Raw genomic sequence first — 26,749 nt, 5'->3', positions numbered from 1 at the left:
GCTGAAAGGTACATACAGGTTTTGGAGCAACATATCCACATCCAAGCAACGTCTTTTTCAGGGACGTCCCTGCTTATTTCAGCAAGACAATGCCAAGCCACCTTCTGCACGTGTTACAACAGCGTGGCTTCATAGTAAAAGTGTGCGGGTACTAGACTGGCGTGCCTGCAGTCCAGACCTGTCTCCCATTGAAAATGTGTGGCGCATTATGAAGCGCAAAATACCACAACGGAGACCCCGGACTGTTGAGCAACTGAAGTTGTACATCAAGCAAGAATGGGAAAGAATTCCACCTACAAAGCTTCAACAATTAGTGTCCTCAGTTCCCAAACGCTTATTGAGTGTTGTTAATAGGAAACTTCTTTGGAACGTGTTGCAGGCATCAAATTCAAAATGAGTGAATATTTGCAAGACACAATAAAGTTTATCCGTTTGAACATTAAATATCTTGTCTTTGTAGTGTATTCAATTGAATATGGGTTGAAAAGGATTTGCAAATCATCGTATTCTGTTTTTATTCATGTTTTACACAACGTCCCAACTTCATTGGAATTGGGGTTGTATAACAGACTGCATTTTTGGAAAGGCTCACTACTGAATTTCAGCTAAACTGTGTTAATTACCTTCCATTAAGCCACAAGAGCATTGGTGAGATCACGTTGTTACTGTGTAAAGCTGCTCCAACCCAATCCATAAGGTCACAGAACAGTTTTTGTTCTAGTGCTGCTTCCACAGTCAATTCTAGAAATTTCATAAAATAATTAAGCAATGGTCAGGTGGATAACTGGACTATAGGGATGTAACGATACACTCTACCCACGATGCGATGCGATTCACGATACTGGGTTCACGATACGATTTTTTACCGATTTTAATTGAAGACAAATTATGACAGTTTCCTTTTATTATTTCTCTTAAAAAAATAAAATAAAATACTGTATTTGTGATTATCTTTTATTTATTTAAATAATGAATGCCCTTTTATTTCTGAGGTAGGTACAAACTATGCAAAACAATTTTGAATTAAGCCCAATTTGGCTGAAAACCCCCAAATTTGGCAACCAGGCGTATAGCGCCAGTGACGTCAACAAGGCGAGGTGCATAGCGCCAGTGCCCTCTGCTGTTTAAATTGAATATCGATTGATTTTGCATGTCAAATCGATTTGAATCGTGGGGGCATGGGGGCAGCATGGTGGCTCAGTGGGTAGCATGATCGCCTCACAGCAAAAGGATCCTGGGTTCGATTTCCAGGTGGTGCGGTCCGGGTTCTTTCTGTGTGGAGTTTGCATGTTCTCCCCGTGTCCGCGTGGGTTTCCTCCTGGTGCTCCGGTTTCCTCCCACAGTCCAAAAACATGCAGTCAGGTTAACTGGAGACACTGAATTGCCCTATAGGTGAATGTGTGTGTCTGCCCTGCGATGGACTGGTGCCCCGTCCAGGGTGTTACTGTGTGCCTTGCGCCTATTGAAAAGCTGGGATAGGCTCCAGCACAGCGACCCTAATTGGATAAGTGGTTAAGGCAGTGAGTGAGTGAGTATACCAGCATGTAAAAGTGTTAAAGCAAAGCTTTCACTGAATGCATCCTTCATTGGGTTATTTGGTAATGGGGACACACAGGAATTTCGATTTCGGCTGTAATTCACTATCACGCCAACAAGCTGTAAACTGAGATATATTTGGTAAAATAAGTCAAATTGAGAATGTAAAATGAATAAAATCATGTAGATCTTTAATACACTGTAATGAATTGGTGCTCTGTTCAGGGTGTTTCTGCTCTCCATGTTTCTTAATGGAACCAAACCCACAGGAAACCTGACGAGGATGAAGCAGCTGATAAAAATGAAATAAAAAATATCTTTAGTACAGTGGCAAGTATTTGTCTATAAAGTTTGCATGTCGTCATGCTATGTTACACACCTGTTAGTAAAGGATGTGGCTTAAATAGCCAAATACACAAATCACAACAGTTCTTTCATTCTGCCCATTTTATCTGTGTCTGTTGTTCACAATTTATGCGTGTTTTGGTTTGTTAAACTGTTTATTTATGTAAATTTAAACAAATACATGAGGTCAAATGCTTTCATAAATGGGTTGCAGGAAGAGTCCATAAAAAGTCAGAAAAGTTTACATTTGAGATAAATATTGATGTTTTGCAGGTTCCAAAATTAGATTGTGCTTGGTTTAACCCCTCTTTACCCAGGATGTGACTTTCTTTTCTATTTTTCAGTAAAATTATAGTTGGTTGAGCAGAGAAAATAGGTTATTATTATAATTGCATGTTCCTGTCTGTGATTATATGCTGTCATTAAAATCTGTAATTTTGTTAGGATTGTACTCAGTTGTTTATGTTTATGTTGATACTGTGGTTGTTTTTGTTGTTATGTCATTGTTAATAAGGACATGGTTTACCTGTGGTGCGGTGTGTTGATGATGCCATGATTGCAATTCTGGCCTAGCCACATATGCTTTCATTCTCTCACATATACGCTCATGTAAACTTTAGGCTTAATCCTGGTGTTTACTTAGGTATTCCTGTACTTTAGGTCCTTCAGTGTGTTTTAAAATGGTAACTTTTTCGTCCCAAATCGCAAAATCCCAAAAGTTTTGGATTTCTTGGATTTGTTTTCATCTCTGTCACAGGGCGGCACGGTGGCTTAGTGGGTAGCACTGTCGCCTCACAGCAAGAAGGTCCTGGGTTCGATCCCCAGGTGGGGCGGTCCGGGTCCTTTCTGTGTGGAGTTTGCATGTTCTCCGCGTGGGTTTCCTCCGGGTGCTCCGGTTTCCTCCCACAGTCCAAAAACATGCCACCAGGCGAATTGGAAACACTGAATTGTCCTGTAGATACCTAGCTGCTAGATGCGCAAACCAGTGCAAGCCCGGATAAAATAGGGAGGGTTGTGTCAGGAAGGGCATCCGGTGTAAAAATTGTGCCAAATCAATGTGGATCATGATCCGCTGAGAGCCGACCCCGCAAACGAAAGGGACAAAGGCCGAGGAGGGAGAAGAAGTTTTCATCTCTGTCACACATAATTATTTGAAGAATTTTTTAATGCATTTTCTTCCCTTTTTTCCGGATTTTTAGCGCATCCAATTTTTACCCAATTGCATAATGCTTCCTCTCCACTGGTGCTGACCCCTGCCCGGACTGAGGAGAGCGAACTGACACACGCCCCCTCTGACACAGACTCCGACTGCATCTTTTCATCTGCACGAGAATAGAATGAATAGAATGCCTTTATTCTAGTCATATGTACATATACAGACATACAGTACAACGAAATTCTTTCTTCGCATATCACAGCTTGTTTGGAAGCTGGGGTCAGAGCGCAGGGTCAGCCATTGTACGGCGCCTCTGGAGCAGAGAGGGTTAAGGGCCTTGCTCAAGAGCTGAGCAACTTAATTTAGGAATTTTAATGTGGTAGTAAGGTTGACAGTTTTCTCAAAAGTAGTGTTGGTGCTGCACAGCTCTTGAGTCCTGATTGTGTAGAGATTGACATGTTGCTCCTTTGTCTGCATAAATGTCCTCAGAATACTCTACTTAACCTTAAACATATTCAAGTGGATTAGCCACCCTAAATAATACTGATCAATGAGTGGTTGAGTTTTGCTGGCTTTAATACAAACGCAGCTAGCCCTGCTCCATCACTGATCTTAAAAAAATGGTCAAACATGTAACAGTTTAGGGTGTGATGGGTCTGGTGCCACACAAAAACCCTTGGGGTCTGTCTGAAAACCTAGTGAGCTGCCTACTGCCTACCTAGCCAGCTGGTTAAGTAGAGAGTATTCTAATAAGACATCGAACTCATAAGGCAGATTATTTGGACGCACTACCTAGACAATGATTACAGCAATTATGTCACCACAGTTAGCCTCAGGCTACTCAAACTAATGGGCTGAGGCGGCACAACCTGCTAGCATGCCAGCTAACGTCTTCCTCTGTGTACTGAAAACAGTTAATTGTCACTGACAATTTTGTAAATAAATGACACTTGTACACCTTTATACATATTAAAAATCATTAAGAATTTCCGCATTCATCCACCATAATTGTAATCTTTGTGAGAAAATTTGTGCTGCACTGAATGTTGGGATTGCCTTCACAGCTAAAGAAGCATCAGATGCTCCTTCGTTATTCAGTCAGATTATCGCTCAGAATTAAGGCACCTCAGTAGGCAGCATTTTAAGGTATCTAACAATTTAAACAGTGTGTGTGTGTAGGATGACATGAATGTCTATGTAGAGAGATCACCATGTTTCCAGACAGACCCTGGGTAGCCTACTTACCATGCAGTGCTGGTTGTTACATCATTTAAACACACACACAACAGGCTTTTGTTTTACCTCAGACATTTGTTTAATTCATTTAATGATATAGTTGCGATAACTTTACATTGCAGCAGCTTTTGCATTCTTATGTAAAAGTATGTGTGTAAGTGTGGGTGCTGCCCAGCTTCAGAGCCTTGGTTCTAACCTTGCTTCTGATCACTGTATTGTATTCCTCTGGTTTCCTGTATTAAACCATTTGTTTCTCATAATTACAAGTGGCAGTCCAAAGACATTTTAGGGAAAAGGACTTGGAAAAAAAAGACAGCCTCCGCACATACACACCCTCATGCCGTCACGTAGATCCTAATCTTTCACGGTGTATATTTTTCTTTCAGGAACAGGAATTAATCTGTCTGAGATTTATGGTGCTAACAAGACCATATTTACCTTTTTGGGCCATTGGGAACCTTAATATGATTCTAGATCTACAGTCAGAATATAAAAGCCTTTTATACAGCCTTCAAGTCTCAAAATAGAGGATTTTATTATTTTTTTATTATTTATAAAGAATATAAATTAATTATTTGTATTTTTTTTATCATGATTGTTTATTAGATACAGTTTTGCATTCTTACATATATATATTTAAGAACTTTTTCTTCCTTTTTTTTAGCGTATCCAATTGCCCGATTGTGCCATGCTTCCTCTCCACCATTGCCGATCCCCGCTTTCATTGAGGGGAACAGAGATAACCTACACCCCCTCCGACACGTGGGCAGTATGCCTTATGCATCTTGTCACCTACACTTTGACGAGTGCAGTACAGCTCAGCACTGTGTACGGAGACACACACCCTGACAGCACTCTTTTCTCATCTCTGTGCAGGCGCCATCAATTAACCAGCAGAGATCGTAATTGCATTAGTTATGAGAGAGAGGCCCTATCCGGCTTAATCCCACCCATATCTGAGCAACAGGCCAATCGTTGTTCATGTGGCTGCTCAGCCCAGCCGGCAGACAGAGCTTAGACTCGATATGATGTATTCGAGATCCCAGCTCTGGTTCCAGTGTGTGTTTTTACCGCTGCGCCACCTGAGCGGCCCACAGTTTTGCATTCTTAGTTTCATCTGTAGGTCTGATTTGATGAACTTAAATGAATTAATTCTATATCACTCCAACACTGTGGTTATATGTTCATCCTGGACAAAGAGTGAATAAAATTTGTCAAATTTAGCATTCACCCAGTGGCAGGTACTAAATCAATCAGGCCTACATTAACCACAAGTTACACTATATGGCCAAATGTATTTGGACACCCAATTATGAGCTTGTTGCACATCCCAATTCAAAAACAAATTATATTAAAACAGAGTGATTTATATGTTCTCTTATCAGCTAGAACAACAGCCACTGTTGTGAGGAGGCTTCTCACAAGACTTGGAAGTGTATGTCTGTGGGAATGTGTGCCCATTGTTTGTTTGTTTGTTTATTAGGATTTTAACGTCATGTTTTACACTTTGGTTACATTCATGACAGGAACGGTAGTTACTCATTACACAAGATTCATCAGTTCACAAGGTTATATCGAACACAATCATGGACAATTTAGTATCTCCAATTCACCTCACTTGCATGTCTTTGGACTGTGGGAAGAAACCGGAGCAACCGGAGTTAACCCACGCAGACACAGAGAGAACATACAAACCACACAGAAATGACCCGGACTGCCCCACCTGGGGATCGAACCCAGGACCTTCTTGCTGTGAGGCGACAGTTCTACCCACTTAGCCACCGTGCCACCCTGTGTGCCCATTGAGTCAAAATAGCATTTGTAAGCTTGGCATTGATGTTGATCAAGAAAGTGCAATTATTGTTCTAGTTCATTCCAGAAATGATTGGTGGGACTGGGGTCAGGGCTCTGTGCAGGCCACTGGAGTTTATTTTAATCAGGCTTGTCTTCTTGTCTTCATAGACCTTGCTTTGGGAACATGGGCACAGTCATGCTGGGACTGGAAAGGGCCTTCCCTAAACTACTGCTGCCAAGTTGGAAGCATACAATTTCCTTTATATAATTGTTAGCGGGCGGTACGGTGGCTCGGTGGGTAGCACTGTCGCCTTACAGCAAGAAGGTCCTGGGCAAGTTCGATTTCCGGGCGAGGCGGTCCGGGTCCTTTCTGTGTGGAGTTTTCATGTTCTCCCTGTGTCTGCGTGGGTTTCCTCCGGGAGCTTCGGTTTTCTCCCACAGTTCAAAAACATGCAGTCAGGTTAATTGGAGACACTGAATTGCCGTATAGGTGAATGGGTGTGTGTATGAGTGTGTGTATGTGTATGTCTGCTCTGCGATGGACTGGCGCCCCGTCCAGGGTGTTACTGTGTGCCTTGCGCCCATTGAAAAGCTGGTATAGGCTAAGAAAGTAAGTGAGTGAGTAATTGTTAGCAATTCGGCATTGTAATGTCCTAATACTTTTGTCCTTACAGTGTTTATAGTACAAGGCTGAGCCAACCAGGCCATACCAAACTTTCTGGATAGCTGCACAGTCACAAGGTTGGACTTGGATGGCACTACTGTCTGAGGTTCAAAATGTCATGAGCTTAAACCCACTCACCTCTGTAACGCCAGTCTGTTAATGTATCTAACCTTTATAGTCCTGTCTCTGGAACTTATGGTTCATCCATAACACCTTTATTAATTACCTCCACCTATAATCTTTTATTCTCTTATGTATCCCTATGCTTTTATCTTGTGGTATTGGGTCACCACAAGCAGCCAGAACAACTTAAGTACAGCTCAGTATAGATTCTACAAATTCCTGTTATTGTAGTAAAATAATGAAACAGCATTCTTTTAAGGGATATTCTTTCATTTCATTGTCCTCACCGTTTTATTCTGGTCATGGTTGTGACGGATCCAGTTCCACTGGGAAACACTAGGCGCAAAGCAGGAATAATCTGAACAGGTTGCCAACTAATCTCAGGGCTTCAGCTATCCTCTCCCTTCTCAGACACAGCCAATCATGTGAAGACAGAACCAAACATCACTAGTCGATAACCAATAATCTACAGGCTTATAGTGTCCCACAGATCAGAGTTTCATATCAAGAAGTCTTTTTACTTTAATTAATAACAAAACAAAAAAAACAGTGCAATGTGGCTTCAGTGTAGAAGTAAGAAGTTAGCTTCATTCTCTTCAGTCAGAGCAGGGATCGGCATTGGTGGAGAGGAAGCATGGCACAATCGGGCAATTGGACGCGCTAAAAAGGGAGAAAATGCATAAAGAAAATAAAAAAAATAAATGAATAATATTTATTAGGATTTTACTGTCATGTTTTACACACTCATTACACAGGTACTCATTACACAAGATTCATCAGTTTAATTCATCAGCTTCAATGTCAAACACAGTCACAGACAATTTTGTATCTCCAATTCACCTCACTTGCATGTCTTTGGACTGTGGGAGGAAACCAGAGCTTCCGGAGGAAACCCACACAGACACGGGGAGAACATGCAAGAACACTACTCCTGGGGATCGAACCCAGGACCAGTGCTACCCACTGAGCCACCCCGATTTTAAATGATAGCAGGTAGCAAACAGTTCACTAAAAGTAATAACTAAACATGCTAATCAAAATAAATGTGACTTCTTCAACTTTTTGAATGTTGTTGGTTATCAGTTAACTGATTAATTATTGACATTCCTACTTTACTAACTTTGTCCAAGTTTTTCTCTAAGTAAGTCATTTTTTTTTTTGCTTTAATTTGTAGCTCATTTGTATATGACTCTGTTCCTGTATAATGTTCCTGTGTCCTCTGTGTAATGTTGTGCCTGACCCTGACCTCTTTTGTCCTTTAGATAATCCAGAGAAGCCTGTAGAGGATCATATCACCACTACCACTGCAACAGTCAGCAGAGGAGTCCTAGCGGCCAAAGAAATAGCAACAGTTTCAGAAGCTGAAGCTTCTGAAGATGGTCAGAGAACCGAAGGGGAGCCTCTTCTGCACACCAAGCTGGGCATAATCCAGATGGAAGAGTTCAAGCAAAGGCGGGTCTACAAAGTGGAGCCAGTCGCCAAGGGAGTTCATCCTGATAACCATAATTTCAGCCTGGAGTCCAAGAGAGAGACTGAGTATGTAAGTGCTCCTTCAGTTCTTGGCAGCGAATCAGAGAGGGTCACGAACCGAGCAAGAAAATGAAAAATTGTGTCCAGGTGGTGTTCGGTGGTGGCACGTGGGGCATGAGCGCTGTTTCTTTGATGATTCATGCTGATCACCAAACACAAGCTTAGCTCCTTGGAAAAATAAGCTGAAATTTCCATATTTAGTAGAACTGACTAGCAGCAGAGGAGTGTAAGTAAAAAATGACAAAAAAAAAATGAGTCTCAGTGGAACTACCAGCCTTATTGGGCATTCTGTAAACACAGAAAAGAAGGATAAGATAAATATATACACCGATCAGCCATAACATTAAAACCACCTCCTGGTTTCTACACACACTGTCCATTTTATCAGCTCCACTTTCCATATAGAAGCACTTCGTAGTTCTACAATTACTGACTGTAGTCCATCTATTTCGCTACATACCTTTTTAGCCTGCTTTGACCCTGTTCTTCAATGGTCAGGACCACCACAGAGCCGGTATTATTTAGGTGGTGTGTTAGTGTGTGTTGTGCTGGTATGACTGGATCAGACACAGCAGCGCTGCTGGAGTTTTCAAATACCGTGTCCACTCACTGTCCACTCTATTAGACACTCCTACCTAGTTGGTCCACCTTGTAGATCTAAAGTCAGAGATGATCGTTCATCTATTACTGCTGTTTGAGTTGGTCATCTTCTAGACCTTCATCAGTGGTCACAGGACTCTGTCCACGGGGCGCTGTTGGCTGGATATTTTTGGTTGGTGGACTATTCTCAGTCCAGCAGTGACAGTGAGGTGTTTAAACTTCAGCAGCATTGCTGTGTCTGATCCACTCATACCAGCACAACACACACTAACACACAACCACCATGTGTCAGTGTCAGTGTCACTGCAGAAAAAAACAACAAAAAGTATGTAGAGAAACAGATACAAAAAGTATGTAGAGAAACAGATACACTACAGTCAGTAATTGTAGAGCTACAAAGTGCTTCTATATGGTAAGTAGAGCTGATAAAATGGACAGTGAGTGTAGAAACAAGGAGGTGGTTTTAATGTTATGCCTTATCGGTGTATAAGGACTATATTTAATGGTGAGTGTAAGAGAAATTGGGTATAATATTCTAAATTCACCAATTAAAAGGTTGTTTTAAAGTATTAAAAAGTTGATGTTGTTACTTGCATACAGCTGTGTACTAAATATTATATTAAATAGCTTGGTAATTACTCAATCTTTGTTCTTTAAGCTCACCACAGTAGCACCTATCCTTAGTTCTGTATGTGCTTTAGTGTGGTGCATTTAAGGATATTACAGCCAAATATTTAATGTGAAAAACAATAAACTATAGTTACTAAAATCAATATCTTGTTTTTTTCTTTTTTTATTAATATCTAGACTGAAGTCTTAATTTTTTAAGATATAGTTCTATTATTCATTTTTATTTGTTATTCATTTTATTTATTCATGTTATGTTATGTTTTTTGCTATTTTAACCATTGTGTATTAAGTTTGTCATTATTTTACTGTAGCTGCTGGATTTTTTAAATACCATGTCCTACCTAGTTGGTCCATCTTGTAGATGTAAAGTCAGAGATGATCGCTCATCTATTGCTGCTGTTTGAGTTGGTCATTTTCTAGACCTTCATCAGTGGTCATAGGTCGCTGCCCATGGGGCGCTGTTGGCTGGATATTTTTGGTTGGACTATTCTCAGTCCAGCAGTGACAGTAAGGTGTTTAAAAACTTCAGCAGCATTGCTGTGTCTGGTCCACTCATACCAGCACAACACACACTAACACACCACCACCATGTCAGTGTCACTGCAGTGCTGAGAATTATTCACCACCCAAATAATACCTGCTCTGTAGTGGTCCTGGGAGAGTCCTGACTATTGAAGAACAGCATGAAAGGGGGCTAACAAAGCATGCAGAGAAACAGATAAACTACTGTTAGTAATTGTAGAACTACAAAGTGCTTCTACATGATAAGTGGAGCTGATAAAATGGACAGTGAGTGTATAAACAAGGAGGTGGTATTATTGTATGGCTGATTGGTGTATGTTCACTACTTTTAGTATTTTATCACATTTTATCACAATAGTTTATTTATTATAAATATTCTTTTCTGAATTTTTAAGTTCAGATTAAAAATATAATTGAAAATTTTGACCTTGGCATAGTTGTTGTCAGACATACTGGTTTAGTATGTCAAAAACTGCTGATGTCCTGGGATTTTTATAAACTATAGTGTCTAGAATTTACACAGAGTGCTGTGGCCATCCTGCAGGCTGAGGGGGAAAATCGCCAGACTGTTTTAAGCTAACAGGAAGGCTATGGTAACTCATGTAACCACTCTTTACAATCATGGTGAGTAGAAAAACAGCAGAACCCACAAAATGTTGAGCCATCAGAACAAGACCACATTGTTCTCCACTCCTGTCAGTAAACGTGCTGTTTACACCAGCGTCTGACCCTGCCATGTGCATGCTGGAGCAGAAATCGAAATTCATCAAACCAGGCAACATTATCATTAACTTTCCCATTTAAGTGGGACTGTGCCCCTTGTAACCTCAGCTTCCTGTTGTTGGTTGATAGGAGTGGAACCTGATGTGGTATTCTGCTGTGGTATTCCATCTTCCCTAAGTTTTACATTTGGTGCATTCTGTGATGCTTTTCTACTTACCGTGGTTGTAAAAAGTGGTTGCTTGAGCTCCATTTGCCTTTCTGTCAGTTTAAACCATTTGTTTGTAGTCAACAAAGCATTGCAGTTTGAAACTCTAGACACTGATATTTGTAAAATATGTTCTGACACACTTAATTTACCCGGTCTGGCACCAACAGTCACTACACTTAAATTCTCCCAACTTTAATGTTTGATGCAAACATCAGCTAAAGCTCTTGGCAAGTGTCTGTATGATTTCATGCATTGTGCTGCTTCTATATCACTGACTAATTGGAATTACATAACTGGGCAGTTGTATGGGCCTTCCAATAACAATAACAGTGAGTGACATCTAAAATTACATCATCCAGTGAGTGGCTCAGTGGGTAGCACTGTCGCCTCACAGCAAGAAGGTCCTGGGTTCGATCCCCAGGTGGAGCGGTCCGGATCCTCTCTGTGTGGAGTTTGCATGTTCTCCCCGTGTCTGCGTGGGTTTACTCCGGGTGCTCCGGTTTACTCCCACAGTCCAAAGACGTGCAAGTGAGGTGAATTGGAGACACTAAATTGTCCAAGACTGTGTTTGATATAACCTTCTGTGAAGTAATGAATCTTGTGTAATGTGTACTACCTGTCCTGTCATGAATGTAACCAAAAGTGTTAAACATGACGTTAAAATCCTAATAAACAAACAAACAAACAAATATCATCCAAACTTCGGGTTGTAACCACGAAAATCAGATAAACCTACCACAGAGTTAATGTTCTAATATAAATAACTGGGGACACAGTGTCTCTGAGGAAAGAGTATATTAAAAAACACTGAGATCAATAGCAATGATAAACTAAACAACTGGGCAGCTGTAGCCTAGTGGTTGAAGTCCTGGACTAGTAATCAAAAGGTAACTGGTTCAAGCTCCACCACTGCCAGGTTGCCACTGTTGGGCTCTTGAGCAAGGCCCTTAACCTTCAATTGCTTAGACAATGTATATACTGTCACAGTACTGTAAGTCGCTTTGGAAAAAAGCATCTGCTAAATGCCCAAAAAGTAAATGTAAACAATATTGGTAATTATTAGGTTTATAAAGTGGTTTTACTCCAAGGGGGGTCTAGATATATTTTTCAAAAAAACATATTGCATATTTTGATGATTGCTAAAATCTTATGCTTTATATACACCAATCAGCCATAACATTAAAACCACCTCCTTGTTTCTACACTCACTGTCCATTTTATCATCTCCACTTACCATATAGAAGCACTTTGTAGTTCTACAATTATTACTGACTGTAGTCCATCTGTTTCTCTACATACTGTTTTAGCCTGCTTTGACCCTGTTCTTCAATGGTCAGGACCCCCACAGGACCACCACAGAGCAGGTATTATATGGGTGGTGGATTATTCTCAGCACTGCAGTGACAATGCCATGGTGGTGGTGTGTTAGTGTGTGTTGTGCTGGTATGAGTGGATCAGACACATCAGCGCTGCTGGAGTTTTTAAATACCGCGTCCACTCACTGTCCACTCTATTAGACACGCCTACCTAGTTGTAGATGTAAAGTCAGAGACGATCGCTCATCTATTGCTGCTGTTTGAGTTGGTCATCTTTAAGATCTTCATCAGTGGTCACAGGACGCTGCCCACAGGGCGCTGCTGGCTGGATATTTTTGGTTGATGGACTATTCTCAGTCCAGCAGTGACAGTGAGGTGTTTGAAAACTTCATCAGCGTTGCTGTGTCTTATCCACTCATACCAGCACAACACACACTAACACGTCAGTGTCACTGCAGTGCTGAGAATGACCCACCACCCAAATAATACCTACTCTGTACTGGTCCTGGGAGAGTCCCAACCATTGAAGAACAGCATGAAAGGGGGCTAACAGATGGACTACAGTCAGTAATTGTAGAACTATAAAGTGCTTCTATATTGTAAGTGGAGCTGATTAAATGGACAGTGAGTGTTGAAACAAGGAGGTGGTTTTATTTGTTATGGCTGATCGGTGTATAATAACCTGATTGTGTTCTTATTTGTGTTTAAGGGTCCATGTCGCAGAGAGATGGAGAGTATTTTGAAGAGTCTTAAGATAACCAGTGTGCTCAACCCACGATTCTTTCGCATTCCAAATTGTGACAGAAAGGGCTTCTACAAAAAGAAACAGGTGAGTGCTAACATGGATATCAGTTAATGCAATAACCCAAATTTCGGCAAACTGGACTGCATTCATGCCAGGCTGCAACTGTGATATTGGTGGGGGGAAACCAGGGGGTTTAGAAAATATGTGAGTCGCCCAGTGATTCCCCCTGGAGAAAGAGGATGAGTCAGGAGCTTAGGTCTAAGCATGTTTAATGTGGGTGAATCCAGGCCAACAGAATTATTCAGTAGCTTGCAGAACAGGAAGCTGCAGCCTGAGTGACGGCCACATGCGTTGTGAACTCTCTGAACTGAAGCTTAGTCACTGGGACGACGCACTTGATTGCTCCCATTCAGCTGTATTAAACTGACCCTGCAGCATTTCCTGTCTGACTCATGTCAGGTGTTGGGAGGAGGGGGGTGGAAGAATAAAACATAAATCAGGCTGTGTACACACACAACACGTAGAAAATCTCTTTCAGGAGCCTTCTTGCTATCTCTGCTAACTATTGGAAGACTTGCTTTGCAATCTGATAAATTATAAACAAATAGCTTTTAATTTCCAGAAAAAGTGGTGACATATTGATAATTTTTTAACAAACAGTCAGAGTCCCCATGCTGACTCCTGTACACACCGAAAGTGCACTTGAAATGCATATGTGAGCATCAGAAATGGACTATGGAGCAAAGAAAGAAAGTGGCCTGGTTCAATCAATTACCACCAGGTGCAAGTGCATCACTTACCAGAATGCACTAATTGAAGTAGCCAATAGGAAACTGGGACACCAGGAAACCTTGGGCCTTGGCATTCATGTGTGCGTCACTTATGTACCACATACCTAAACATTGTTGCAGACCAAGTACAACCCTGCATGGCAATAATACACCGATGAGGCATAACATTATGACCACCTTCTTGTTTCTACACTCACTGTCCATTTTATCAGCTCCACTTACCATATAGAAGCACTTTGTAGTTCTACAATTACTGACTCAGTTTCTCTACATACATGCTTTCACCCTGTTCTTCAATGATCAGGACCACCACAGAGCAGGTATTATTTGGGTGGTGGATCATTCTCAGCACTGCAGTGACACTGACATGGTGGTGGTGTGTAAGTGTGTGTTGTGCTGGTATGATGATGGATAAGACACAGCAGTGCTGATGGAGTTTTTAAACACCTCACCGTCACCAACCAATAATATCCAGCCAACAGCGCCCCATGGGCAGCGTCCTGTGACCACTGATGAAGGTCTAGAAAATGACCAACTCAAACAGCAGCAATAGATGAGCGATCGTCTCTGACTTTACATCTACAAGGTGGACCAACTAGGTAGGAGTGTTTAATAGAATGGACAGTGAGTGGACACGGTGTTTAAAAACTCCAGCAGCACTGCTGTGTCTGATCCGCTCATACCAGCACAACACACACTAACACACCACCACCATGTCATTGTCACTGCAGTGCTGAGAATCATCTACCACCTAAATAATACCTGTTCTGTGATGGTACTGTGGGTGTCCTGACCATTGAAGGTATGTGTAGAGAAACAGATATAATTAATTGTAGAACTACAAAGTGCTCCTATATGGTAAGTGGAGCTGATAAAATGGACAGTGAGTGTAGAAACAAGAAGGTGGTCATAATGTTATGCCTGATCGGTGTATATACACATACATACATACAGACTATAGACTATATGGCAGCATCACACTGAAACTCTTTGAGTTCTTCAGTACAACCCATTCCACGGCCATATTTTTCTACAGTGATTGTATGTCTTTATGTTTCATTTTATGCACCTGTTTGCAATGGTGTGGCTAAAAAAGCCAAATTCACTAGATTGATGGGGTGTTTACATACATCTGACCACATAATGTAAGCCATTTTTAATCATGACCTGTTTCACAACTTTTAGCCTCATTAATGTTCCCGAAAACATACAAGTACACACACAGCCCCTCTCATAGAAATACACATAAACACAGATATCCTGGGTGCCTGGGGCTCCTTCATCCCCCCAGAATAAGATCAGTAATGAGTGCGTGTGTGCTGAAGACCATTCCCGTAGAGGGCACAGTCAAGTCCTGGGTAATTTTAGATCTGATTATATGAATTGGCTTAGTGTGCAAGTGGAGGCCAGACATGCCGGCCCCTTTTTCTCCACCCTCCACTCCCTCCAAACCCCCCAAGGCCGCGATCGTCTCCCCCGCCCCAGGCAGGGACTTCTCTCACCGGGCTGGAGACCCACACTACCCCCCCTGACTCGCTGGCTTACCCAAGGCTTGCTTTCACACTGAATGAGCGCTCAGTGATGCAGTGGGAAAGACTGAGAGAGAGGGAGGTGTGAAGTGCAAGACATGCTGGGAATGGGCCATGCACACATACACACATACATACACGCAAGGGTGTGCAGAGTAATTCTGTATATTCAAAGTGGTCTTTAAATCTTTCTTGAGTTCCAGTCGCTATTTGCCATCTTGTATTTAAACCTTAACATGTTTACACTGCTCATGTGGCGTGTCTTCTTGTTCATCTCACTAAACTATTTTCATACTTTATTGTTTATTGTTTGTTTTCCCACCTGATTTGTAAATAGGTGTGCATTGTGTCAAATCCAAAGAACAAGGCCAACCCTATTTTAACAAGTCATCAAATAACAGTAGTGACAGTTATTGACAAATAGGGATAGTCACACTTTGAGTAATTGTAAAGCTGGCGTCAAACTCATACAACACATTACCTTGTAAATTTACTACATTTGTACATTTGTTCATATGAAACTACAGCTAGGTCTGTTGGTCACTATTAACCTAGTGTATGAATGAGTAAGACACCCTTTATAAGGGAAATTGTGTCCAGATGTCACTCTGACTGAGGTACAAACATTAGTGGCGGTTCATAGATCAACAACATCGTCAATTGTATTGCCAAAGCCTGACCCTATAGATTGCTCAATCACATTAAAAAAGCCTTTTGGCTGTAATAGCAGCCATGGCTTAACCAAGCTTCATACCAAGGATTGTGGCAAACATTTAGGTTAATGGTTGGGGGAATTAATATTTTTGACAGCAAGGTAAATACCAAAAACTGTACACACATACTCAATCCTTCACACACTACCCAACAGAACTGTGCAAACTGACAAATGGACATCATATAAGCCCATATAGATATTACAGTTCAGGGTCTGAAAGGTAAATAGCCCTCTTCATGCTCACATGTAGTTGTTACACTTCCATATTTTGTGTGTTTGTGTGTGTGTGTTTTATGAGTGTGTTTACTCTGTGGCGGGTTTTAATGTCCGTCTACCTTCCTGCTGCCCATGAGGGCATGGTTATGGACTAGCAATGGACCAGCGAGGCCAAGGCTTGCTTGGTAACACACATAGTTGTACACTCACACATAAACTCAGCATACACACAAATCTCTTCTTGAAGCCTTCTTGGAGCCTATCCAAGCTTTTCTATGGGTGCAAGGCACACAGTAACACCCTGGGCGGGGCGCCAGTCCATCGCAGGGCAGACACACACACACACCCATTCACCTATAGGCAATTCAGTGTGTCCAATTAACCTGACTGCATGTTTTTGGACTGAGGGAGGAAACCAGAGCTCCCGGAGGAGAACATGCAAACTGCACAGAAAGGACCCGGACCGCCCCGCCTGGGGATTGAACCCAGGACCTTCTTGCTGTGAGGCGACAGTGCTACCCACCGAGCCACCATGCCGCCTATTTACAAACAGAGAATACTAATTATTTCAGTTTTGCAAGTGAAATTTTTACCATTGTTGGTTGCCACAAGACTGTATTGTATGATCTTGCGATTTTGTATTGAGAAATGTTCTTTTTGTACTGACTGGAAATTCTCTTACATACTTGGCACAAACTGGTGAGCCATGACCCATCTTTACTTGCATAGACTGAGCTTTTGGTCGATTCTTCATCACTGGCACTGTTGTTGCTCCTAGAAGTTTACACTTCACAATAACAGTAGGTAATGTTGATTGGGGCAGCTCTAACAGGACAATCATGTGACAGCTTGTCTTGTTGTCTTGTCATCAACAGTACTGCGAACCATCTCTTTTGCATCTGTTAGCAATTCACATTTGCCCAGTTCAGGGTGTGTAACCACTCTGCATCTACTGTTATTCATGATTAAGTGCTTACCAAAGAATAATAAATGAATCCACATTCTTTGTGCTCGTACTGTCTATGTGGATAGAAATGTAAAACAACTGCAGAAAAGAGTTAAAGTAATTCCAGACTTCATCCAGAGACGGTTATATTTGTTGGATAGACATAGAAAGCTTTGTGTATCGTTCTGCATGACTGCATTTTTCTGCCAGGAGCACTTTGGTTCTCTCCCAGTAATCTGTTTCTCTCTTTGTCCCTTCAAGTCATTTTTACTTCTCATGCTCCTTTGACCTGCAAAATGTGAATAAAAGTTTATTTATTGCAAAAGATCAGCCACGATAGAATAAGGGGAAAAGGGAAAGGCTAGGAATGTGTGATGAGATGAGGCATGTGGAATGGAAAAGATGCAGAAAGAAAAGGGACAAATACAAAGGAGGAGGCATCTTGAGGACCTTGTGTAGGTCAGATCAAATGCTTCTCTTTATTTCATTTGCTAAAGGTATTTTAATTCAGCTGTTCTTCATAAAAAATAATCTCACACAGTCTCTTTCTTTCTCTCTTTCCCTTGCTCTTTTTTTCTCTATTCCTGAAACGTTCCTCTTACTTTCATTGAGAAGTTTACCTTTTGCCCCATCTATCTCTATTTGAGAAAATACATCTTGTAAATGAACCATTTAAGAATGTGTACAAGTGTGTGTTTGTGTGTCCCTGTGTGTGTAATAATCTCCAGATGACTTGTAATCTGTGCCAGTTTCTAAAAATAGTCTGACAGGTCTCTAACTATGTAGGGCAAATATGTTGGCAAAGCCAAATTTACCCTCACTTGTTTTCATTATCATCAACCCTTCCCAAGCCACCATGTATATTCCTCCCTGTCATATATGTACCCCAAGTTGTGTGTGTATTCATGTAAAAAATAGAGAGTATGGGCTCAGTTCGTCAAAATTACCAGGTGGGAGTTGGATAGTATCTGGCTCTTGTGACCACATGAACATGGCCTTGGTTGGGATCTGGGTCTCATTATTCAGTCTTGGTCTCCAGTGAGACCACAGTGTCTTTCCATGCTAAAGGTGATGATCACCTGCTTGCTCTAGCAAGTTGTGATCATCATCATCGCCATTGAGAAGATCGCTTGGCGATATCACACAGCAGTGGATTGCAGTTATGTTACTTTGTGAAACTGGATCTCAAGGATTTTCTACATTTTATTATTAAGCTTCGGATATAAAATAAAAACACTATTACCTTATTGTTCAATGGTTTGGGCATTTTATAAATGTATCATGATACTAGACTTTGAGTTCTAACAAGAACAACAAATGTTATGAATAGCCAGCAGCTTCTTTATTTCTGAATCACTCCAGTTTGTTGTTTTGTTTTCATCTGCTACTTTGAATAGCTGCTGGAATACTAGAATTATTGGTAGTTTCATGAATGCAACCTAAGATATACTATGTCTGAAGAAGGCTGAACAGTGCTTCAGTGTGTACAGTAGCAATTCTTTCTCAACCCCTACTCGCTTTCTCTGTCAGTTTTACTTTCTCTCAGTCTAGCTTCTAGTGTTGGTGTTACTCTCTATCACCTAAGTGAGATATGCTGAGAGAAATGTCTGTTTTGCTCAGGTCCCTTCCTCAATTCGAAGACCATTTTCTTTATATAAAGTACAGTATATAAGCTATGGCTCTAACGTAATATATCTCTTCCCTTTCTGTCTTTCTGTAGTGTCGTCCATCCAAAGGTCATAAAAGAGGTCAATGCTGGTGTGTGGACAAGTATGGACAATCTCTGCCAGGTTATGAGGGCAAGGAACTAAGCCAAGTCCACTGTTACAACCAGGAAACGAAATGAGAAACCCAGAAGGACAGTTTTGAGTCATCAGGGTGGACTGGGAACGGGATAAAGATTCCCTTATAATGGTACACCAACATTAAAAAGGGGGACGCAGAGATTTTAAACGGTGCTGCCTTAATTCTGAGCACCCTACCTATGCACCGGAGCAGGGAGTCATTCAACGAGGTGACTTTCACACATCAGGAGAGTGGAAAGGGGAGGGAGGGAAAGATCTGCACTATTCTGTTTTTATTATACCCCAAAGAGGGCACCGTTTTAATTATACTAACAAAAGACATTTTGAAATGACTCGTCAGCCTTCATTACACTTTGTATATGTGTGCCGGCTTCTTATAGGTTTGAGTAAAAGTGGTCAGTTATTTCTCTTTAAAAGTGAAATGAAGCGCCTTTTTTAAATCACTGCCTAACTATCACAGTCTTTCTCAGAGCGCCGCTTCCAGTCTCTAAGCTTCTGGTGTATGACCATTGTAAATGACAATGCTCTGTAGTGCTGGCCCATTTTTCCATTGGCTTCATCTCAAGCACTTGATGCACTTTGGTCAACAAACACCTACCCCATTCTGTTACAGTAGCTATGTTCTGGAACAATATAGCACTTTGGCTTAGTCCACATTAACATGAGGTTAATTTTAAAATGCACCTAAATCCATTTAGTCATATTCATAAAAACAAAGCATAAAAACAAACAGAATTAAAGTAAGCTGAAATCTGAAGTAACCAGTTAGCTTTACTAGGCAACAGGGTGACTCCTAAATGAGTTCAGACTCACTGCATAGTGGATTACATTTCTTATACAAGCCATTATGTTTTAGCAGAGAGTGTCCAATATTAAGTTAAAATACCTACCTCTAAAAGCTGTCGTTGTGTTCTTATTATAACCCCAAATCAGAAGAAGTTGGAAAAGTATGGAAAAAACACAATGTTTCTTACATTTATTACTTCTATTTCATTGCAGAATCCAAGATATTTCATGATTTGTCTTGTTTGGCGCCATTTCATTTGTTAATAAACAACCATCCTGCTTGCAACACATTCCAGAAAAAGTTTGGATGTGGGTAATTTTGGACTAGTAATGAGGTAAAAAAAAATTGGGGAGCAAAGATGGGAGAAAAATCTCCAGTTTGTTAACAAATGCAGAATAAGTAAAATGTTTAAAAACAATGTACCTCAAAGATAGATTGGAATGGATTTGCATATTTCTCCCTCTACAGTGCATAATATCATTAAACGATTCGAGGAATCTAAAGGAATTTCAGTTTGTAAATGGCAAGGGCACAAGCCTAAGCTGAATGCCCGTGATCTCCGATCCCTCAGACGGCACTGCATCAAGAACTGCATGGGCAAGGGATTACTTTGGCAAACCTTTGTCAAGCACTACAATATGGAGTTACATGCACAAATGGCACTTAAAACTTTACTGTGCAAAAAACAAAAAAGCCTAATGTTAACCATGTCCAGAAGCGGCGTCGACTTCTCTGGGCTCGGAGGCATCTAGGATGGACCATCTCACAGTGGAAACGTAATGCGGCCAGATGAATCAGCATTCCAGGTCTTTTTTTCTTTTGGAAAAAATGGACGCTGTGTGCTCCGGACCTAAGCCTAAAAGAACCACCCGGACTGTTATCAGCAACAAGTCCAAAACCAGGATGTGTCATAGTTTGGGGTTGTGTCAGTGGCAAAGGTCATTTACACTTCTGTGATGACAACATTAATGCAGAAAAGTACATTAAGATTTTAGAGCAACATGTGCTGCCTTCAAGGAAACATCTTTTCCAGGGACGTTCATTTATTTTTCAACAAGACAATGCAAAACCATATGCTGCACACTTACAAAGGCATGACTGCAGAAGAAGAGTTACAGGTACTGGACTGGCCTGCCTGCAGTCCTGACCTGTCCCCAGCAGACAACAACAAACATTTACTGTTGCACACTTTAAGACGTGTTTGCAGGAAAAATAGGAGCAAATAAGACCTGAAACACGTCATCACTTGGTATCTTCGGTGCCAAAACGTCTATTAAGTGTTGTGAGAAGGAATGGCAACATTACAATGTAGTTTATGTTTTAGAGTACTAACTTTTTTTTGGAATGTGATGCAGGGCTGAAATGCAGGAATGGATGTTTAATAATAAATGAAAATAGGTTTACCAGAAAGAACATGAAATATCTTGGGTTCATACTGTGTGACATTAAAAATACTAACTTTTTGTGATTTGGGGTTGTATATTCAGTCAAAGCCAGAATTGCTAAACCTTTTAAGAGTTATAGCTAAAAATCTTTCCAACAAAATGAATTCTAAATATCATTTATGAATTACATAGTGTATAACCTAAGATAAAAGTCATTTATTTTTAACCCATGTAGTACAAACATGTAAAACGTACAAAGCTATTCAGCATTTACCTTTCACTGGGGGTCACTAATATCTATGAAAAAAACACAAACATGTGCATGTGTTGTTACCTGAACATCAATCTAAAATTCTGTTTTGTGTGTGTTGTTTAACAGTAACTATCAGAAGCCAATACTGTCTGGCTTGAAAAACTTCCCAGGGGGCATTTTAAAGTAAAGTATTTTAAAGAGTGTTCGGTCTCTTCTTAAATCTTCTTGGCTTTAAGCTTATGTAGGGCACAAATGTAAAGAATAGGAAATCATTTGGGATTTTACCTAAAAAGCCAATATAAAAATAGTGTTTTCAAATGTATCCATCACAGTGTGGACTTCTTTATTATGAAATTCCTTCAACAATGTTATAAATTACACTGAATGATTTTATTTAATGTTCATGCTTATGTATTCATTTGAAAAGTTAAAGCCATTTAGCCATTAAGAAAATCATTCTTAAGCCTATTTCCCTCTGGGTCTTCTATTCAGCTTAAAGAAGTAAGTGAAATAGCAAAGCTATTGAGTGTAGCATCCTTCAAAATTGACTTTAACTCTACATAATATAACCATCTATCTAAAGCACTAATCTACAGTTGTGGGGAAAAAGGTAACACTTTGGATTTTCTTGTATTTTATTATTACTAGTTCTAAAAGGCCCGTTCAGTTGGCGTAGCGGTAAAAACACATGCTAGCACATCGGAGCTGGGATCTCGAACACATCGTATTGAATCCTAGCTCCGCCATCCCACTGGGCTGAGCGGCCACATGAACAACCATTGGCCTGTTGTTCATATAGGGGTGGGATAATAGTAAGCCAGATAGGGTCTCCTCGTAACTGATGCAACTACGACCTCTGCTGGCGCCTGCACAGGGGCGGGGAAGGAGTGCGTTGATCAGGGTGTGTCTCTCCGTACACAGGGCTGATCCGCATTGGCACTCGCCTAGTGCAGGTGAAAAAATGCATACGGCTGCTGCCCATGTGTCGGAGGGGGCGTGGGTTAGCTTTGTTCTCCTCAATCAGAGCGGGGATCGGCATTAGTGGAGAGGAAGCATGACGCAATCGGGCAATTGGACATTACTAGTTCTGAAATCTTTATCCAAGTTATACAAATAAACACATTTAGTGTAAACTAATAGACATGGATAATTTTATATCAATACTTTTTGTCTTTACTAAAAACATTTAATGACAAACTGGAAAGGTTTATACATTTCTGAACTGAAGACCTGGACTAGAAGTCTTGGTTGGAGGATATTTTGCTGCCTTTGGACAGCTTTCAATCATTAAACAAACGTTAAATTCAAATATAATACACAACATTAATTAAGATTAGTGAGATGACGTAATACACAAAATGGTCTAAAATTGCTCTGCACTGTAGTGAATGTATGATCCTCAACTACAGGAGTCATTATGATAGTTTATTACTATGTTTCTTTTATTATGACTACATTTTATGAGACAATGCAGAAATTCAAGTCATTCAAAGTTGTTCACAAACTTTTTCTTCCAACTGTACATCACAGAGCACTTACTGAAATTGCTTCTAGTACATCTTGACCTATTGCAATTTGTATGAATATAATGAAAACACAACATTATTTTTTTCCTCTAAAAGCTTGATAATCACTGGCATTTTGTTTTCTATTTCAAATCAATCAAATGAGTTACATATCCTTGCTAAATTTCAAAGAGTAATATATATTCGTGTTCAGTAGTCTTCCTCGTTAAATATCAAATGCTGTCCAAAGGCTATTTGAACTTGGTGACCCTGTTGCTAATCTATAAGGATGTTTGAATTATTGTGTCTTTGTCTGAACTCCTGAAAAACGACTTGAAAAGTGGAGGGTGCCATAGAAGTAACCCCCACAGTAGCTTAGTAGCGCAGAATAGGCCAAGTTTGACCCCTTAACACTCTTCCACAATAAAAAAAATATATAAAATATACAGTACATACATTCATAACTCGTATTGGTGCATACATTTTCTGTTTTCCTGATCTTTATCTAGGATATATATATAAACATAGAAGCTGAGAATTAAGTGACTCATTGATTGCACAGCAGTAAATAGATAGAACTCAGTATATTTTGGGAATATAATCACTAATGAGTTTTTGATATTTTACCAACAGTGCATTGTGCAACTGCTTAAGAAATTCTGAAAAATCCTAAAGGTTTTTCTGAAGAAACTTAATTCTATTCTCAGTTAAGTGTTCAGTTTCAGGTTTTCTTAGTCTTTTCTCTTAGTACTAAACTTTAACATATAAGCTAAAATTGTTTAGGTTTATTTAAAGTTTGACGCAATGGGGTCTAAGCTATGTTTTACTTAATGCTTAAGAATAAGCTACAATAGCACAAATTTTAAGCTTAGTGCCGGCCCTAGCTTTACAGGGACCCAAAGTAAAATTATCATTACAGTAACAGTGCAGTTTAGCATTTTTGTAAATCATAACATATAGCATAACCTACTAGGTATCAAGCAAAAATACAAAAACCATTACCAAAGGCTCATATAGCTAACTTGCAGACAAACATAAAACATACAAATTGGATAGCATGCACACTAAACATATTAAGGTCTTTAGCTAGCTAGCTACTATATTTTGCTGACATCTACAAGCTACTTGGATGTCATTCTGTGGTGAATAATTCCGTTTCATTGTTATTGTCACAGACCGATCACATTTGGCTCATTAATAAATACCAGTAATTATAGATGACCCATATGATCTTGAGAAAGGACCGGCACTGATTAAGCTAATGATAATGTGTAAGGCTTCAAAGCTAACAAAATACAAACCCCATTTCTGGAAAAGTTGGGACAAATTTATGAAAAACAAATATGTTTTATTTGATTATTTGAACCTTCATATAACTGACAGAAGTACAAAGTAAAGATTTCTAATGTTTGTAATAATCAGTACATTTTACTAAATGTTCCAGCTATTCTAGATATACAGTTTGTAGATTTAAAAAATGCCATGCTGTTATTTTACTGTGCAATGCCAGGGCCACTTCTCAACGCAAGGTCACTTTTAAGGATCTCTCAGTTCACGGGTAATTGTGATGTATTTTTTTTTTATTTCAAAAGAATTTTGATTCTTTAAAAAGCTTTTATGTAACTGAAACAAATATTACACAGCTATTGCTTTGTTTAAGAGAGGAAAAGTATTTGTTCAAATATGATCTGTATTTAATGTATTTTTTAAAATAAACACTATTTTAATTTACACATGATGTCAGGTTTCTGTTTGGATACATGGAAGTACAGTACTGTATGTGAGCTGTTCATATATAACGCTGTTTCTGTTGTTGTAGCATAAGCGGAGTTCATGTAATTTATGTAATCGATTTGATATTGACTTGATATTTGATTTGAGTCAATTCAGACTACTATTTAGTGTGTATAAAGTGATTCAAAATGTTAGTCTCTCACAACATTTTTAAAAAATACAGTGGTACCTTGAAACTCAACGTCAATTGGTTCTGGGAGTGGTGTTGAGTTTAAAAGACATTGATTTTCAAGGTATTTTTTCCCATAAGGATGTAAAGGAAACCTGTTAATGCATTCCATGGTACTGTGGAACTGCATATATATTTTAGGCTGATGTAAAATAATGGGGTTGTTTTTGACACTCATACACATATAACACAAATATAATATAAAAACACTGAAATAAAAAGCTGATTCTTACCATTTTTTAGAACTCCGAGCTGTAACACAAGTTTAAAAGTGAAACAGGAGGACAATCCAGCTAAACACAGATACATGTGGAGCTTTCAGAGTGAATCTGTTATTTCACTGTTCATTGTTAATTAGAAATTTTAAAAAAACAACACGTTGAGTTTAAGGGTACAAATTTCTAGACAAAGAGTTAGGGGACATTGAGTTAAAGGTACCACTGTACATTTTTTTCATTAGGTTATATAACAGAGTGTCTCTTTAAGACATTTAACCAGTTTAGGGTTTAAATTATTAAGCTAAATTAAAAAAATAAATAAAAAAAATTTAAGTGTATTCTCGTTCATCTTAAAAAAACATTTTTTAAATTAAGCAGCCAATTCATTTATTTTATTTTTTATTTTTTTTCATAATCACATTGAATAAAGCAGAGAATCTCAAACCAGCAGAGCATTTCTAGTTTGGCCTACAGCACTTAGATGATATTACACTTTTATATAAATGTTTATAACCAATTGTTCTTATGTGTAAGAGAGCAAAAGATGGAAAAAGGGCATTGGATGGTGCCAGACAGACTGTTTGCTGGGGCAGTGGGAGGTGGGGCATTCCTGTGCCCGACCAGCACAAACAGAGAGCAGGTCAAAGGCACTGCAGAAAGCGGAGCCTGGTTCCCCCAAATACCAAGCTAAAATTAGTGTGCAGCTCCATTTGAGATTACCACGATAAGGACACACACTTGCAAACTTAGTTCTGCCCACAAGCAGTTTTAAAAAAAGAAACGAGAGAACATAATCATGACTGAACTGGGATGTTATGAAGGAGACAGACAGAAAAAGAGAGTATTATGCTTAATGGTGTTTGCAGTTTCACTATATTTTAGAATTTATGTTCATTATTATTCTGTTAAAATTTGTGTTACAAATTGGTTTTTAGGTTTAGATTGATAGTCCACCTAAATCTGAACTGATAAAACCTACTTTTAGTTTAAATCATTATAAAATATGTATTATGCATTCACATTCCACATTAGGCTTGTATTTAATAATTACTAGACCCTCTGATAGCAGCAATAACAGTTTATGTAGCTGCGTATTAGGTTTGCTTTAAAGTAGCATTTTTTGAGTAACTCTTCAGCATAAATGAACTGGATTAAGGTCAGGATGCTATTTTATTTACCCATAACCTTAGGTTTTTGTTTGGATGGATAAAAGGTTTAGAAATTATACTGTATGCAACATGTTCATTCATATACAATACATTAGTGTTGGTGAATAAAATCATGCTCTCAGAATAAAAAGACTATGTGTAGATGAATGTTCAGGTAATTAGGATACTGAAAATGTTTATAGAAATAATTTTTAACATGAAACATTGTTTGACTTGAACTATTGCCATGTGAAACTGCAAAACAATTGGTCTACAGTTTACATTTACATTTTCGCCATTTAACAAACGCTTTAATCCAGGGCGACTTACAGAAGTGCTTCCATAGTAAACATTACCTTA

The 26,749-nt window shown here is 39.5% G+C and overlaps 1 protein-coding gene across 1 annotated transcript in view; it reads left to right on the top strand.

Annotated features, from left to right (window-relative positions):
- The window catches only part of igfbp3 (insulin-like growth factor binding protein 3), a 33,637-nt gene extending 8,846 nt beyond the window's left edge, over nucleotides 1–24,791 (top strand). Inside the window, exons 2-4 of the mRNA XM_063002182.1 lie at nucleotides 8,117–8,394; nucleotides 13,093–13,212; nucleotides 19,046–24,791. Coding sequence (XP_062858252.1) covers nucleotides 8,117–8,394; nucleotides 13,093–13,212; nucleotides 19,046–19,171 — 524 coding nt within the window. The 3' untranslated portion in view covers nucleotides 19,172–24,791. The remainder of the gene's footprint in view (nucleotides 1–8,116; nucleotides 8,395–13,092; nucleotides 13,213–19,045) is intronic.
- Nucleotides 24,792–26,749: the final 1,958 nt, after the last annotated feature.

Source organism: Trichomycterus rosablanca, chromosome 9 (assembly GCF_030014385.1).
Source record: "Trichomycterus rosablanca isolate fTriRos1 chromosome 9, fTriRos1.hap1, whole genome shotgun sequence".
NCBI lineage: Eukaryota > Metazoa > Chordata > Actinopteri > Siluriformes > Trichomycteridae > Trichomycterus > Trichomycterus rosablanca.
This window is presented reverse-complemented; position numbering and strand designations above follow the sequence as displayed.